The sequence below is a fragment of the Mesoplodon mirus genome, assembly GCF_964341445.2.
Source record: "Mesoplodon mirus genome assembly, chromosome: 5".
Taxonomy (NCBI): Eukaryota; Metazoa; Chordata; class Mammalia; order Artiodactyla; family Ziphiidae; genus Mesoplodon; species Mesoplodon mirus.
The window spans coordinates 171,006,021-171,022,769 of record NC_138980.1 but is presented as its reverse complement, the minus strand read 5'-3'; the positions used below and the strand labels follow the sequence as shown (position 1 = coordinate 171,022,769).

Below are 16,749 nucleotides of genomic sequence, written 5' to 3'. Positions count from 1 at the left end.
GTACTGTAGAATAAATAGGAAAAACTCAGAGCAACCTGGTGTATGGTCTGGAAAAAGACACATCCAGGTGTCCTGGCCGAAATCTCCCAGACTCCCCTACTCTCCTCCCACCTTGGGGAGCAGTGCAGAGCCATCATGAATTACTGATGAGAATCCCGTTGCCAAGCACTAGAGAGGAGAGCCATTACTGTGCTCCTGAGTCTCCCAGGGCAGAATGTTCCCGACGGAGGTGCCAGACTGCCATCTTTTTCTGAGTGTGAATTCTCTTAATACCAGGGCGTGATTATTGGCAAAGAAAAGAAAGAAAAAACTAAAAGCGTTACTAAATGCACAGCAGTGCTAGGCAATCTGGATGCATTCCTATAATCCAGTGCTGGGACTGTGAAAGAGAGACGAAAAGTGAACCCGTTATAGATGCAGGTTTTAGGAATCCACTCCACCTCCACTGTAAGTATAGTTCATTCCTCGGGGGCCTAAATCAAGCCGTGCAGGTCTCCGCAGAACAATTAAGTGTCTTCTCTTTCAAGACGAACAGAGTGTAGGCAGGCAGGAGAGAGACTTCAGAGCCCTCACAGCTGCTAAAATGTCAGAGCTGAAAGCCTAAGATCGCCCCTTCTTCCTGGTCCAAAAGAAGTTGTTCAACTGCCTAAGAAAAATGGTAACTTCAGAGGCAATTCTTGGAGTTCATGTAATGATGGTTAGTACCATGGTAGCTTGGATGGCAGTTCTGAAATCCCTAATTGGTTTACACTTAAGGTTTTCCTTAAAGATTTACTGTTTATTGTAGCTGATTACAAAAGAGAGAAGTGCATATTTCTTTTCTTATGAATGACTTAAAATGCAGTATGTATACCACCCTGGATAGAAAAGTACATGCCAAACTAGATATTAATCCCTTTTAAATATATAAATATTTCCTTTCAATTCAAGACATTTATGTGCACCTACTATGTACCATAAACCTATGTCAGGGGCTGCCAGGACACAAATAAGAAAAGGATTTAATCCTGTCTCAAAGGAGTTTTTACTGTAATAGAAGACATATCTGTCGTCTGTTGCCGCAGCAATACTGTGGTACAAATCATCCCAAAACTCAGTATTCTAGCTCCCACATCTGTGGTTCATCTGGGCATCCGTTGACTCCAACCAGGCTTGGTTGAGCTTGGCCCTGAGATGCAGGTTAGGGCCAGTTCTGTCTGCTCATCTGATGAGATGATGGGCCTCTCATCATCCTAAGATCAGTGGACCAGCCAAGCATGTTCTTCCCATGGTGATGACAGAAGCAGGTGGGCAAGCCCAACCACACAAACGGCTTTGGACAAATCACATCCCCTAATATTCACTAGCCAAAGCAAGTCACATGGCCAAAGCCAACATCACTGGACCGAAGAAATATACTCTGCCTAGGAAGACTGCAAAGATACATGACAAAGGATATGGGGATATAGGGAGAAGTGCAAAAGTGAGAAAAATAATACAATGAGCCACATTAGGGAAAGATAAATTCACACATGCCTGTATAACAAAGGGTGGGAATTTCGAAAGGGAAGGGATTAATCATATCTCAAAGACACTAAGGAAGTATTCTTAGTGGAGGTGACATTTGCACTCGGTCACAAAAGGTGTTTGCATTTCAAGAGGCAGACAAGGTGTATGTATAGGTGTGGGGGGGGAGAGGGGTGGGCAGATAATAATTTAAGGATGCGCCAAGAGCAGTAGTGGTGCACATGTGTGGGACAGTCTCCGTGTTAGGTTACAGAGAAGTAACTTCAAAAGAAAACATAGAAATAGAAAAAGTATATCAATAGGGAAACTACAAGTAGACTGCAGAGATGTCCTGTGTCAGAAGTTCTTGTGTTATATGTTATTGCCGGACGTTCTTTGAAAAGACAAGTGTTTGAAAATTCTGAAGGTACGAAATGTGAAAAAGCACACAAGGATAGAATTTTTGTTTAAGTCTTTAGAGCTATAATTAGAGCTGGAAATGACTTAGAAATTATCTAGATAACTCACTTATTTCACAGATAAAGGAATGTGTATTTTGGAGGTAAATCCATTCTCTCTCTCTCTCTCTTTCTCTCCCTCTCTCTCTCTCTCTCTATATATATATATGTATATTCACACATCTGTATGAAATATATAAACATATTTAGAAAGAGAATAAATGTCTTCCTAAATAAATCTATCCATCTAAATATGTAAAATATATACTATATAAATATATTTATATAGCTCGAGAATAAATTCTTCCATATATGTGTATATATGTCTCTCAAGGTTGGGAGGGGGCAGCTATGAAATGAGCAGGCTTCCTAAAGCAGTATTCTAAAGAACTCCCAATCCCTCATAAACTTAAAACCACTTGCATCTTCATCAAGTGATCTTTCTGGTTCTGAGGAACAGAATATGAGTCACATTATTCAAATGCAAAGGGAGGAATGATTAATAAGAAGGAAAAATAAGTATTGCCACAGATACTCAAGGCCTGGAAATACCATCTGAAGTGCTAGATCTAACGGAGGAAGGAAGCAGGGGCTCCCCAGAACTCAGACCGCAGAGTTTGGGGTACGGTTATCAAAAGATGGGGGACTGAACCCCAGGGGGCAGGTGAGGGCAGAGAGCACATGTTCTCTATACCCACTGGCCAGTCTTCCCCTCTTGTGAAACACGTTCCCCTCATTCGTAAGTGAAGCATAATCATCTGCCTAACTGAAGTATAATTAGAAAAGTAAATCAGTTTGTGTTCATAATGTATGAGCTTTCTTCCCAGTATAGAAAGAATGAAACTTTGAAGTTGTGCCCTTTAGATAATCACCATTAACGTAGATCAAAGGTCAGCAGACTCTAGCCCTTGGGCCAAATCAGCTGATATGTTTTTACAGAACAAGTTTTATGGAAAAAATAGCCACGACTGCTTGTTTACATATTGTTTATGGCAGCTTTTGCACTAAAACAGCAGGGTTGAATAATTGCAACAGAGACAGAACCCATATGGCCTGCAGTGCCTCAACTATTTCTTATCTGGCCTTTTACAGATAGTTTGCCCACCCCTGATGTAGATATTGGAGGATTAGCCCTTTTCTGGAATGGGTGAAACGTGTATGTGCTTCCACTTCCGGTGATGGATTCAGCAGGGGTCGGCCCAGGAAGGATGTCAGTGGCATGAGTGTCACCTCCCTTGCCTCCTTCCCGGGGCTCCGCTCTGGCCATCCTTAACCCTTTGCTCTATCTATGTCCTTTGCCAGACTCCGACCTGAGCATGCGCACACTGAGCACGCCCAGCCCAGCCCTGATATGTCCACCCAACCTGCCGGGATTTCAGAATGGAAGGGGCTCGTCCACCTCCTCGTCCTCCGTCACCGGGGAGACGGTGGCCATGGTCCACTCGCCGCCCCCGACCCGTCTCACCCACCCGCTCATCCGGCTCGCCTCCCGGCCCCCAAAGGAGCAGGCCAGCATCGAACGGCTCCCGGACCACGCCATGGTGCAGATCTTCTCCTTCCTGCCCACCAACCAGCTGTGCCGCTGTGCTCGCGTGTGCCGCCGCTGGTACAACCTGGCCTGGGACCCGCGCCTCTGGAGGACTATCCGCCTGACGGGCGAGACCGTCAACGTGGACCGCGCCCTCAAGGTGCTGACCCGCAGGCTCTGTCAGGACACACCCAACGTCTGTCTCATGCTGGAAACCGTAAGTGTCAGTGGCTGCAGGCGGCTCACGGACCGAGGTCTTTACACCATTGCCCAGTGCTGCCCGGAGCTCCGGCGGCTGGAAGTCTCGGGCTGCTACAATATCTCCAACGAGGCAGTCTTCGATGTGGTGTCCCTGTGTCCCAATCTGGAGCATCTGGATGTGTCAGGTATGTGGCCACTGACCTGCCATCGGCAGGCCCTTCCCAGTGCACCATCCCGAACCCATAAAGGACACTGCCACCTGGGAAGGGTCCCCCTCGTGATAGCCAGGGGTCAGGAGGCTGACTCTTCTTCCTGAAAAGCTGTCATTACGGAATCATGGCCCTGGGGGCCAGAGGTATGCCTTTCATCAAATGCTGTCAACTTCTTAGAGGAACTAGAGGCACCTTTTGTCCGGCAGTTCAAGTTGGGATGACTCTTAAGCGTGTCTTTCCTCCCCCATCATTCTCAAAGTAATTTCAGAGCAACCGTAGATAATGGGAACTAAATATCTAATCACAGATAAATAGGAACCAACTCTAACTCAAACGGAGGTAGTTTAGAAACTGCCCTGAGATCCACTGGTTACTGTTTCATGGAGCCTGAGTGCCGTGTCTAAGCTGATTCTGTGTTGTGGCCTGTGATTGTGATTGTTCACCATTTTGCAGACACTGGAGAACATCCATCATGGCCAAGCATCTCTTCGTATTTCACCCCTACTCTCCTCACCCTTGGGTTGATTTTGCACCTTTTCTCAAGCACAGTTCTCAATTAGTAGTGCAAGGTTAGGGCCCACCAGGGAGAGCCTTTTTAGTTCCTTTTAAAAACGAAGGAAATCCCAGCATGGCTGCTTTGCTTGAAGCCCTCTCTCAGGCAGGAAGAATTAAAACCCAGACTCATACTTAGGCGCCAGACAGACGTGGATCCAGCCGGACTCACAGCCTTTCTTTATCTCATCCACTGCTCAGTCAGAAGACGAACATTCGAGAGGCTGAAATGTGTAAGATGCATCAGGGAGTTAAAGAAATGAACAGCGTGAGCTACAACCTCAGGGATTGTTGGGGAAGAGGGTCAAGAAGTAAAAACCACTGTGACGGGTGAATAAACAGAATTGGGGATTTACAAGCATCTGAGGTAAATGATACCCTCCAGCAAAAGCTGAGGTAAACGTCGCCTCTCTGAGCTCGCTCTCTCTTTTGAAAACCAACATCTGAAAATATTTCAGATGACAGTCAATTATTTCTCGCAGATTCTTTCCCTTGCTGGAAAGCAGCTCTTTTCCCCCCTCCTTCAGCTGGCTCCAAGACAAAGCCATAGAAACTGTATGTTCAGTTTTTGTCGTGAGTAGCTGTTGGCATAAAGAAGCAGGAAACGAAAAGGTTTTCTTACATTTTCCCCCCAAGGAATCTTGGAAAAAGAAAGCATTGTGATGTGGTAGAAACTAGTTTCAGAACTCTGTGATTTGGGACAATTCACAGCTTTCTCTAGATGTGTTTCCTCTTCGTTTAAAAAAAAAAGGGGGACAGGGGGCTAAGGGATGGGATTCTTTAACAGGCTAAGATGCTGAAGCTTGTGGGCCTCTTTTATAAACACCTCATTTTCTCGGATTAGAAAATGACTCATTTTTGGAATCCTCATCTTTGTTCAAGGGGCACCCCATGAACCCTCAGTACAGGCTGCAAGTAATTGTGTTCTGTCCTTGGAGTCCATTTGAAATTCAGAAATGCAGAAAGTCCTTTGGCTACTTGAGAATGGAAATTTCTGGGCTTCTAGCCTGAGCGTAGGGACCCTGCTTGGTCCCTTTGCTAACCATTATGTAAGCCTTGATGTCCTTCGTCTTTATCAACCTGCCCCATTGCAGAACCTAACATATTTGTGTATCTTCCTCACATGTCTTCTGATGACACGCTGTGATCTGGGTATATAAAGACTGTGTACACAGGGGAAGCTCTAACTCACCAAGAGCACATAATTGTAGATATTGGCCGGAGTGGTGACGGGTATTTTCAGGTGGATGAACTTGAAGGACCCAACAAGCCATAGGGATGGATTTGTATCACCACCTCTGAACAGTGCCCTCCAGTTCTGAGGGAGTCTAGAAATTGTGATTTCACCTATGCCTTGTTCCCTTTGGTTCTCACAGCTGGCCTCTGACAGTGACCACCTTCTCAATGGCAATAAATTTGACTTTGGAAGCCTCATCGCTGGTCTAGAGCCTAATTCCCCCAGAGGACATGAGACTGCCCCTCCCATCCCTAGCATGCCCACCTTGAAAGTTATCTTTTCAAGTCATTGAAAGTTACTGTAACTAGCTCTAGTGTTTTTTCATTATCACTTATTACCTTTTATTAAAGTTTAGTCAGGGTTCTCCAGAGAAATAGAACCAATAGTATATATATATAAAGAGATTTATTGAGAGGAATTGGCTCACACAATTACGGCATCTGAGAAGTCCTACAGTTTTGCCGTCTGCAAGCTGGAGACCCAGAAAAACCAGTGATGCAGTTAGTCTGAGTCTAAAAGTCTGAGAACCAGGGTGGCTGATGGTGTAAGTCTCAGTCCGAAGGCAGAAAAAGACCACTGTGTTAGCTCAAACATTCAGGCACGGGGAGAGTTCTCCATCCTCCACCTTTTGTTCTATTCGGACCCTCAATAGATTGGATGGTGTCCATCTGCACTGAGGAGGGCAGACTGCTTGACTGAGTTCCCCGGTTCAAATGTTAATCTTAACCAGAAACACGCTCACAGGCACACCAGAAATAAGGTTTAGCCAAATATCTTGGCATTTCGTCACCTAGTCAAGCTGACGCATAAAATTAAACATCACGATTAATAACATCTTTAAACATCAATGGAATATATTAAGACTAACCAATTTTTAAAGTATAAAATCGTGTGATTATTACAAGTGAAATGGCTTCAAAAGGGTCCCCTGTAGTTGCAGATCTGGGAGTCCTCCTTACTCTTCTTCCTAATCTTTTATATTAGACCAGTTGAATCCTGTCCCTGTGATTCTACTTCCCCAGAATCTTGAGCCCGTCCCCTCTCCCCTACCTGCCAGCCTGGATGCATGCTTCCCCCATCATTGTGCCTACACCCATCTCAACCTCATCAACCCGCCCTCCACACAGCCAGCCTCCAAAGGGAAGTCTTCGAACTGCAAGTCTAACCATTCATTTTCCTGCATAAAATCTCCAATTCCTCCTCATGACATACAGGAGAAAGTTCCTCAGCAGAGTATATATGGCCCTTCATGAGCCGCCCTTTTCAAGTTCAAACCTCACGCCTTTCCTATGTAACCTCAGTGCTCCCTTCTATAGAACCAGTTGCATTTCCCAAACACATCGTGTCTGTGCACACTGTGACGTGTGGGCACTCTCTGACCTGTGTGCCGTTCCCTCCTCTGCCCCCTGTCTCTCCCCAACAGCCCTCTTAGCAGATTTCTCATTGCTGGAGCCCCAGTGCAAGCATCCCTTAAGTAAAGCCGTCCCTGCCTGATGCCCGATAAGCTGAAGGTTTCCTCCCAGGTGTCTACCTTTTGAGCATAAGCAGGTAGAATGTTACTGGGTTTTGCAACTTTATACTTGTATATTCCCAGATTCCTTTCTCTCAATTCATTAAAAGCTTTATATGGGCAAAAATGAGGCATATATTATCTCTGCACTTTACGATATTGTAATTAAGTGAACAGAGGGGTGTCAAAGCCCTAAACAGTCATCTTGACCTCTGAAAGGTTCAGACAAAGTTGTCACTGGTTAATGCTCTGAACAAGCATTTAGGAAGCTGTGTGCAGTAAATAAAACTTCCTCACCAGTAAAATTGAGTTCGTTGGGAGGATTAAATGAGTTAATTCATGATAAGTCCTCACATGTGTGTTCTGCTGAAAACTATGTAGTAAGCATTCAATAAATCATAACTGTTATCATCATTTTTGGATTGTCATCGTTATTAACATGCTTGCAAAGCAGTAGTTGGTCTTCAATGGCAGTAGTTGGTCTTCATCTGGCCTTTTATATCCCACAGAAGTAGATATTACCCCAATAATGAGAGGAAGTGGTAATGAAGAGCATATTTGTGAAAGCTGAACCAAATCTGGAATTAATTGAGGATATCCCCAGATTTGTTCAACCCATACTGTTCACTCTCTGTTGTGTAATATCCCTACTCCTTACCCTGAATGTTAAGGCAGGCCCCCAAGATCTGATCCCAATGGACCATTCCCATCTTAGTTGCCATCAAATCCCATGTTCTAGCCTATCAATACTCCTCACTCCCCCTCTGCCTCTATGCTTTCTTGTCTCTTGAATTTGCTTATACTATTACCTTATAAAACCTGGGCTCCATATCTGTGTATTAAAATTGTTTCTCTCTTCCAAGAATCCCCATATAGGTATCACCACTCCCGAGACTTCTGATGCCCCAGTGTCTAAATATTCACTTCATGCTGACACATCTACTGTAAATCTTTCATGCAATTCATCAGTTGCATGCTGTATATACCATCCCTGCTATATTAGAAACCTTGGATCAGGAAACTTTTCCCTAGTCTGACTGTACAAGTCCTATAATCTCACTGAATCTGAGATGCCTCATCTTTAAAAACTGAAGTTTAAATTGAATGATTTCTCAGGTTCTCTCCATGTCGGTTATGTATGAATGCGTACACTAGCCACAGATATTACGTACTGAGCCATGAACCAGTTTATTTTCTTTTCAACCCAAACTTAGCAAATCTGTAAGAATTAAGGCTAAAGCTTACATTTTAAATTATTGATCTAAAATGATACAAGCATATCAAAATAGTGTCTTTACCAAAACTGAGCTCAGCTAGTATTTCATTAAATTGGGGGCTTAGTTTCAAAAAACCAAGCATATATTGATATTTCCCTGGACCCAATAGAGTATCCTCCCCTGGAGTGCAACAGATTTTACTACATTTATTTTTTTTAATAGGAAACTGGAACTAAGAGTTTAAGAACAAAGGTTGTCATATGATCTTGAAAAACAAAGTGCCTTCACAGGCATCACAGATGGGCAACCACGACTGTGAACATATAAATTCAGCATAAGCAGGATCACAGTCAGTATAAAAAAGAAATTCAAACTAAAGGAAGATTTCAGAGTTACAGCTGAAGGGTACCAACCACGTTCTGCAAAACCACGGAGCCCACTGGAGTAGTGTGGGCAGACTCCACAAGCTGCATCTTTGTTCTCCAGTGTTGGAGTATATGCTTTGCTCCTTCCTGAAATTCTTTGACTTGGTAGCACATGGCTTCTGAACCGCATTATTCCCATGACCTGAATTTTATAAGAGTTTCCTGGGCAGCCTGCCAGGAGTGGGAGGAAAAGTCCCCGTTAGCACTGTCACATGGTCATTTAGAAGCCTTGGAGATGACGTCATCAGCCAAGGCACAGAGCTGCCAGGGTTGAGGCACCTGGCTTTAGAGCTGCCAGAGGGATTTGGGGAAAGCAAAGAGAAAATGAAAAGTATATATGCAGTCTATGTAGCAGAATGAAATATATGTATACATATACATTTATTTATATAATGTGTATCGGCTATGGATATTAATTATATTCATATACGAAAAATACACTGTACATATTTTAAAGAGTAATATCCAATGAACTGAAATACACAATTAAATGAGGGTTTCATATGTCATTATATATTCAATATATATTATATATATAATATTCATTATATATGAAATATATAATTATGTAATACATAGTATAAATATATGCATATAAAATGCATATACACACAGACATTCTTAGGGGAAGGGAGGTTGGAAACAATGTTTCAAGAGGCATCTAAAGATATCTTCCTCAGCACTAATTTCCTTTCTGTAAAATGGATATTTTTAAGAATCAAGTGAGAAAATGTTTATAAAAGCACTTTGTAAACTTCATAATTCAACATAAATAAGAGGCATTATAATTAACTATAAAACAGATAATCAGTTTTTCAATGTGGATATACATTAGCCACGGTCAAAGTCCCGAGGACTTTAAATGTTGGAAGTTGGATTATCCCATCAGGTCTTCTTAGAAAAGACTGTACGCACTCTATAAAATCATTTATTCATTCAACAGATACTTAGTGAGCACCAGCTATGAACCAGGTATGAGGGATACAGCAGTGAACAGTGCAGAGTCCCTTTTCTTAGGAGCTCACATTCCAGAGTGAGGACAGCAAATACATAAGTGAATAAATAAATACATAGTGCCTCAAGGTGATAACAAGTGTGGAAAATAAATGGGAATACTAGTTCATACAGGGTGAAGAAGGAAGAGTTGTCCAGTAAAGGGACATTTGCTCAGAGACCTAAGAAAGTGGAGGTGACCCATGGCGCTATCCAGGGAAACCCTGTCCGGTGCACACATGCTGAGGCAGGGGAGCACCTGAGCCATCTGGGAACCAGCAAGGAGGCCAGTAGGGTTGGAAGAGGGGGTAAGAGATAAGGGCATGGGGGTGCAGGTCCTTGGAGGCCCCTTTCGATTTTACACGTGGTGTGAGATGGGTGCCCTCTGAAAGCTTTGAGCATGATAGATGGAATTCTGTTTTCCAAAATCTCTCTGGCTGCTGTGAGGAGAATAGACCATAGAGGTTGTAAGGGCAGGGCAGGGAAACTGGTTGAGGGGCTAGAGGAATAATCCCGATGACACAATTGTTCTTCCTTGACCAAAGAGGGTTGAACTGAATCCCTAGACGGCCAGCTTGTTAGACTAATAACTGTTGCTATATACATTTGCCATAGTTTTCAAAGTACGCCCGTATCCATTATCTCTCGTTGCATCCTCATTATACCCAGTGGAGGCACGCCAGCTACTCATTCTCATTTCAGAGGAAGAGTCTTGAGACTCAGGAAAGTTAAGCCTCCTGCCTCAGGCCATAAAAAGTAGATCTGAACTGGTTTGTGATTCCCAAGCCAGGGCTCTCTTTCTGCCACACCCAGGTCATGGCCAACCCTTCTATCTCATATCTCACTTCTTTGGACCAGAAAGCTACCAGACCATTGTAGGGTGAGAACTAACCTTTACTGAGCTTCCCGAACTTTCCAGGACCAGGGTAGGATATTTACACACATGGTCTTATTGCCTCTTCACAGCCACCTTGCAGGGTGATCATCCTTATTTTAAGACAAAGGAAGTACGGAGAAGGATTGATTTGCCCAGCGTCAGGCAACTAGTGATGGATCTGGAACTGGAACCATTATCTTTCTGATTCTAGAACCCCAAGGCCTCTTAAACCCAAAGTCGTTAAGTGATGAAATGAACATGGAAAGCCCATTCTTGGCGTTCCTCCTCAGTAGGGGCTGGGAAGGGAAGGGGTAACCTCAGGACCTGAATCCAGAGGGGCATAGGGATCCGTAAAGGAGTCCCCCAACTGCACCCGCACCCCCCATTCTCGGAGGTCACTCTGAGCGTGTGTTCTGTCTCTTCGTGTAGGGTGCTCCAAAGTGACCTGCATCAGCTTGACCCGGGAGGCCTCCATTAAACTGTCCCCCTTGCATGGCAAACAGATCTCCATCCGCTACCTGGACATGACGGACTGCTTCGTCCTGGAGGACGAAGGCCTGCACACCATCGCGGCGCACTGCACGCAGCTGACCCACCTGTACCTGCGCCGCTGCGTCCGCCTCACGGACGAGGGCCTCCGCTACCTGATGATCTACTGCGCCTCCATCAAGGAGCTGAGCGTGAGCGACTGCCGCTTCGTCAGCGACTTCGGTCTGCGAGAGATCGCCAAGCTGGAGTCCCGCCTGCGGTACCTCAGCATCGCCCACTGCGGCCGCGTCACCGATGTGGGCATCCGCTACGTGGCCAAGTACTGCGGCAAGCTGCGCTACCTCAACGCGAGGGGCTGCGAGGGCATCACGGACCACGGCGTGGAGTACCTCGCCAAGAACTGCGCGAAACTCAAGTCTCTGGACATCGGCAAATGCCCTCTGGTCTCCGACACGGGCCTGGAGTGCCTGGCCCTGAACTGCTTCAATCTCAAGCGGCTCAGCCTCAAGTCCTGCGAGAGCATCACAGGCCAGGGCTTGCAGATCGTGGCGGCCAACTGCTTCGACCTGCAGATGCTGAACGTGCAGGATTGCGAGGTGTCCGTGGAGGCCCTGCGCTTCGTGAAACGCCACTGCAAGCGCTGCGTCATCGAGCACACCAACCCTGCCTTCTTCTGAAGGGATGGCTTCTAGCCGTCGCTGTCTTCGTACAGACATGAACAAAACAAAATGTTTCTTCAAAGCAGCGTGTGTAAGCGCCGACACCCCACTCGTAGCAGCTCTTTCTTCCAGGAAGGTTCTTAGGAATCTGGCTTTTCTTTTTCCTAATTTCTCATGGGCAACAGAGGTCCAGGAAAGGAGGCTGGGGGGCACATTTCTATCGCAGCCAACGGTTTTTTGGGGGGGTCAGGTCATTTGTAGGCAGTTTCTCGTCTCAGAAAGATGTACCTCAGAAAGCGGATTGCAGTGTGTTTAGGAACACGCCTTTTTCTCTGTCTCCCTCCCCCTGGCCACAGCCCCGAGCCCCGAGGTCTACACCCTGGTCCCTCCTACCCCACTGCTCCCTCTCCTACACCGACAGCAAATTATCAGAATAATAATGCTTTCCAGACCGCCTCCTCTTTCAACTGCTTGATTGGCCTAAAGCACATTTTTCAGCCCCACACCCAAGCAAGTTCTTGTTAGATAAACGTCACAGCACCTGGTATATATGAAGCGCTTCTAAACCTTTTTAAAGAATCATTGGTGGCAGGCAGCACGGTGGAGGAAGAGACCTGCGTTGTTCCCCCACCTCCCAGCCCTGCCACTTGCGAGCTGTGTGACCTTGGGCAAAGCACTTGACCTCTCTGGGCTTCGGCTTCCAGCACCGCATCAGAGGCCATCCTCTGATCTGATGGAGCATTAGCTTCCTGCCCAGTTTAGAGCTGAGGGAATAGAGACGTCAGTAAACACAGGCTCCTTGGCATAGAGCACAGGAGACCTCTACCTCTTCCAAGGGTGTTGATTCTGTGGATGCTTTCAGGAGACACGCCACCACCAGCGTCCTGTATGTCCGTCAGTCCGACCTGAGTATCACTCACAGCCTGTTTTTTTTTTGGTGAGTGAGTCTCTTGGTCATCTTCTCCTGCCCAGCTAGATGGATGGTTTCTGTACACAGATGCTTTCGGCATCACTCCACTCCACACCATCGTATGGAGGCCATGGGATTCCTAGTCACAGCAAAACCCACATCCCCCAGTCAGGTTGATCTTTCTGAGTGGTTTCAAGTAGGAGGAAAGACACGCATAATTTCTAATTAACAAGGGAGGCCCAAGAGAACACATGTCCTCTAGGGTTTTTCGAATCCCTCTCACTGCACACGTGGCATGCATGCACACATCTGCCCTGCAGCTGGGAGGAACAGACGCCTTGGTTCTTTGTCATTCAGATCACATTTCTACTTTCCTCATCTATTTGTTTCCTTGTGCATCGAGACTTCATCGCATGAAGCCTGTTGGGGTTAAGTCATAAGTGTTTAATGTTGCAGATTGCCACCTTGTGTGCCTTCCCCTGTGACTGTTTGCATGTCCTCCGTCAAAGATGCAGAGCAGACTTCCAGGTAGTTTAAATCCTGTCCACTCAAAAGTGCCACACAAATGGAAGAAGGAACACAATGATAAGACTTAGGCTCTGGTCCACCAACCAGACCCTTGGAATACAACATTAAAGTCATTGCCAAGTATGCATTTTAAATGATCCTATTTGGATAGAAATCCATTTGCTATCCTCATTCATGTGAAGTTAGGATGCCAGAAATTCCATTGCTTGTTTTCATGAAATTTAATTGCTTTTTGTTAATAAACCCATGACCTCTCTTAAATTATTCTTTGGCAACAGCCCTCCTCCATCACTGTTCAAACAGTTCATCCATTTCTTTCTCAAAGGATCCACCACCCAGACCCAGAAGCTCTGCGTCTGCAAGTCAAGCACATGGAATGTGTTTCAGATGGAGCCTACGCCCCACTTGACAACTGCACTCCTGCGTGTCTTTGTCCTACGTTGAGAAGCAGGAGGTAGGGTATGAAATATGACCTCCTCTCCAATCAACACCGCCAGCAGCTTAGAGGCGCACTCAAGGCTGTGTGCCATGGGGGGAAAGGAACTGTTTGGCTGGGGATGGTATCTAGTGATGGTCACAAGCTTTAGAACCGTGAAAGGGGTTGAAGGTAGCGTTTCCCTGCTGTATGACTTGTGACCTTGTCTAAAGCTTCAGAATTTGAGAGTCACAAAGTATTGTGCCTAACCCTTGGCACTGGGATCTTCCAAGCGAGCTGCTTTAATTCTCCCGGAATGAGAGGAGAGATCCAAAATGGCTCCCAGAACCAGAGAAGGGGCATCCCATTCCAAATACCTTTATCACCACCACCTGACCACAGCACCTAAACCGTCTTCCAAACATGAGACAAAGCCAACGTTCACACCGATTGCCCAGCATGGACTGTCTTTCCCAGTTTCTCCCTTTTCCCCAGTCTTCTCTTCACCCATTCTGCTTCCCCTTGTTGTAGGTACCTATGACACAGGTTCCCGGGGTAACAGCTCAGCAGATTTTTAGAGACCAAGCAAAAAGCCTCACTAGGAAATTGATCTGTGTTTAAAACGTTGCTTCCTCCCTGCCTTTGCAAAATTGAATGCTCGTTGTTGTTGTTTTTTAATTCTAATGTTCAAATCACTGCGTGCTGTATGACTCTAAAAAGCCTTAATTTACTACCACCAAGAAATAAAGCAATATGTTCGTAATTGGGTTAAGCCTCATTTAATACCCTGGCCAAAGGAGCCTGGTGTTCAGATGATGACAGTCAAGAGTGAGGGAGAACCTTGCCTCATGTGGAAGTAGAGAGCAGGTCGGGTCACTGCAGTTGTTGTCCCTTTAAAGTTGCACCCATAGTTTTGTCATTCCCCTTAGTTCACGGTCTTTTCACTGAAAATTAGCAGGTAAGTGAAAAATCATTACCTTCACAGTTTAGTTTAGGTCTTCAATTCCCTAACCCACCCTTTGGAGTCAGGTGTGTTTTGGAATTTATAATTTTTCACATTTTAGGAAGTTATCTATGGCGTATTTTGTAACGCCCCTAGTAGAATCTTGGACAGCACTCTTTTTTTTTTTTTTTGGCGATACGCGGCCTCTCACTGTTGTGGCCTCTCCCATTGCGGAGCACAGGCTCCAGACGCGCAGGCTCAGTGCCCATGGCTCACGGGCCCAGCTGCTCCGTGGCATGTGGGATCCTCCCAGACCGGGGCACGAACCTGTGTCCCCTGCATTGGCAGGCGGACTGTCAACCACTGCGCCACCAGGGAAGCCCAGCTACTGAATTTTATACTGATGAGATCAGTATGTCTGAATTCTATCCTGGCCCATGTGACGATCAACATATGATGGAAACTGGATGTTGCAATCCATTCTTCATGAACAGTGACTCCCCAGGGAGTGCTGGTCATTTTCTTCTGAAGCAGCAGATGGTCCTCAGCATCCCTTAACTCCTTTAACGAAAGTGTACTGACCAGGTACTGCAATAGGTTCCAGGTGAATAAGAAACAATATCCTTACGCTAAAGGAACTCAGATCAAATAAGATCATGTAAGGAGCTGGAAGGTGGAGAAGGGAATATACAAAGGGGAGTGGCAACATTTTTTCATTCATTCATCAAATAAGTATTCTTTAAGAACCCCAGTATGTGTCAGGCACCATGCTGGCACTGAGAGTCTCGCCCTGATGGTGTTCACCAAAGAAATCATTTTCATCATTATATGGAGAGAATGATAAAGCTTAGGGACTCCTCTCAGGGAGAAGATCCTTGAGCTGGATTTTATAACTCAGACAAGGTGAGCTTCACAAGCCATGATGCACTTGACCATCCAAAACATGGAGCTCACTCAGGGACAAAATATTTGATAAAGTTGATGAAGCTATTTCTCTCTACTGTAGGTTAAGATAATCATAATGTTAACTATTCTAACTCTAGGTTAACTTTGCCTTTGCCTTGAGTTAGTCATATGGAAATAGAAAGTTCTCTTTTATTCTAAGGTCGTCCCATAGATTAATTCCTACATACACGTACACGCTCTCTCACACACAATACACACATAATATAATATTTAAAGTATGGGAACATTTTGCAGAAACAACACTCACACATAATTTCTGGGACAAACTCTAAGAACCTCAAAGCAGCTTGACTATCCTCCAAACAGCATATGAAACGACAAACAGTCCGAACACAGCCATAGCCCAGCAAAACTGCCATAATAATTTCCACAGAATCTAGCTCAGGGAGAGGGAGATAGCAGGTCCACCCCTCAATAATCCTTGGGTTCTTCAGCCAACATTGTGCGCTTTGGTTTTACCCTAAGCATTATGCACTTATGATGGGAATGGTCAGAGAGAATAAGTGATGCTTCTCAGTATACCATGTCTCTATTAAAAACTGGTCTGTGTCAATAATCCGAAAAGTACTGGATGGCCCAAGTAAGATTGTTTAAGTAGCTGTTAAAATTTCCAAGAAATGGATTTTACTTGTAAATTCACTGAGGCTGGGATTCTTTGAAACCTCAAATTTTATCAGGGTTGCAAATGTGAAATTATCGGCCCACAGTAATAATCAACTAAACAGTGAAATCCATTAGAAAGTGGAAGAGTGATAGGAAAGCTTTTAATCCCTGTTCCCCTGCAGTCACAGGCAATAATCCTCCTGGTTTTCCAGAGCCCCAAAGGTCTCCCAAAGTCTGAGTAGTAGACTTATTAAGCCCATTTCCAGATAAGCACACAAAGATACAGGGGAGAGGATTTCTAATTACAAAGATTAACCACTAATTGGTACTTCCTCTTTCTCTAATCTTCTAACAACCACTAATGAACACACAGCCACCTTGTATAAATAAATTTTTTTAAAAATCCGGGTTTCACATCCTGAATGTATTCTTCACAGGTGTTTACATTAAGAATTTAAACAAACTTATCATGGTCTTTTTCATTTAAGAGAAAGTAGATAAAGGGACAAAACTGTCACAACTGATAAATATCCTCCTTCAG

General features: G+C 44.9%; 1 protein-coding gene across 2 annotated transcripts in view; it reads left to right on the top strand.

The window, feature by feature from the left end:
- FBXL7 (F-box and leucine rich repeat protein 7) overlaps nt 1-14,459 on the top strand; it is a 427,953-nt gene extending 413,494 nt beyond the window's left edge. For both annotated transcript variants that reach the window (XM_082622838.1, XM_082622839.1), the window contains exons 3-4: nt 3,246-3,857; nt 11,125-14,459. In XM_082622838.1, the coding sequence (XP_082478964.1) occupies nt 3,246-3,857; nt 11,125-11,861 (1,349 nt within the window). In that variant the 3' untranslated portion in view covers nt 11,862-14,459. The remainder of the gene's footprint in view (nt 1-3,245; nt 3,858-11,124) is intronic.
- Nucleotides 14,460-16,749: the final 2,290 nt, after the last annotated feature.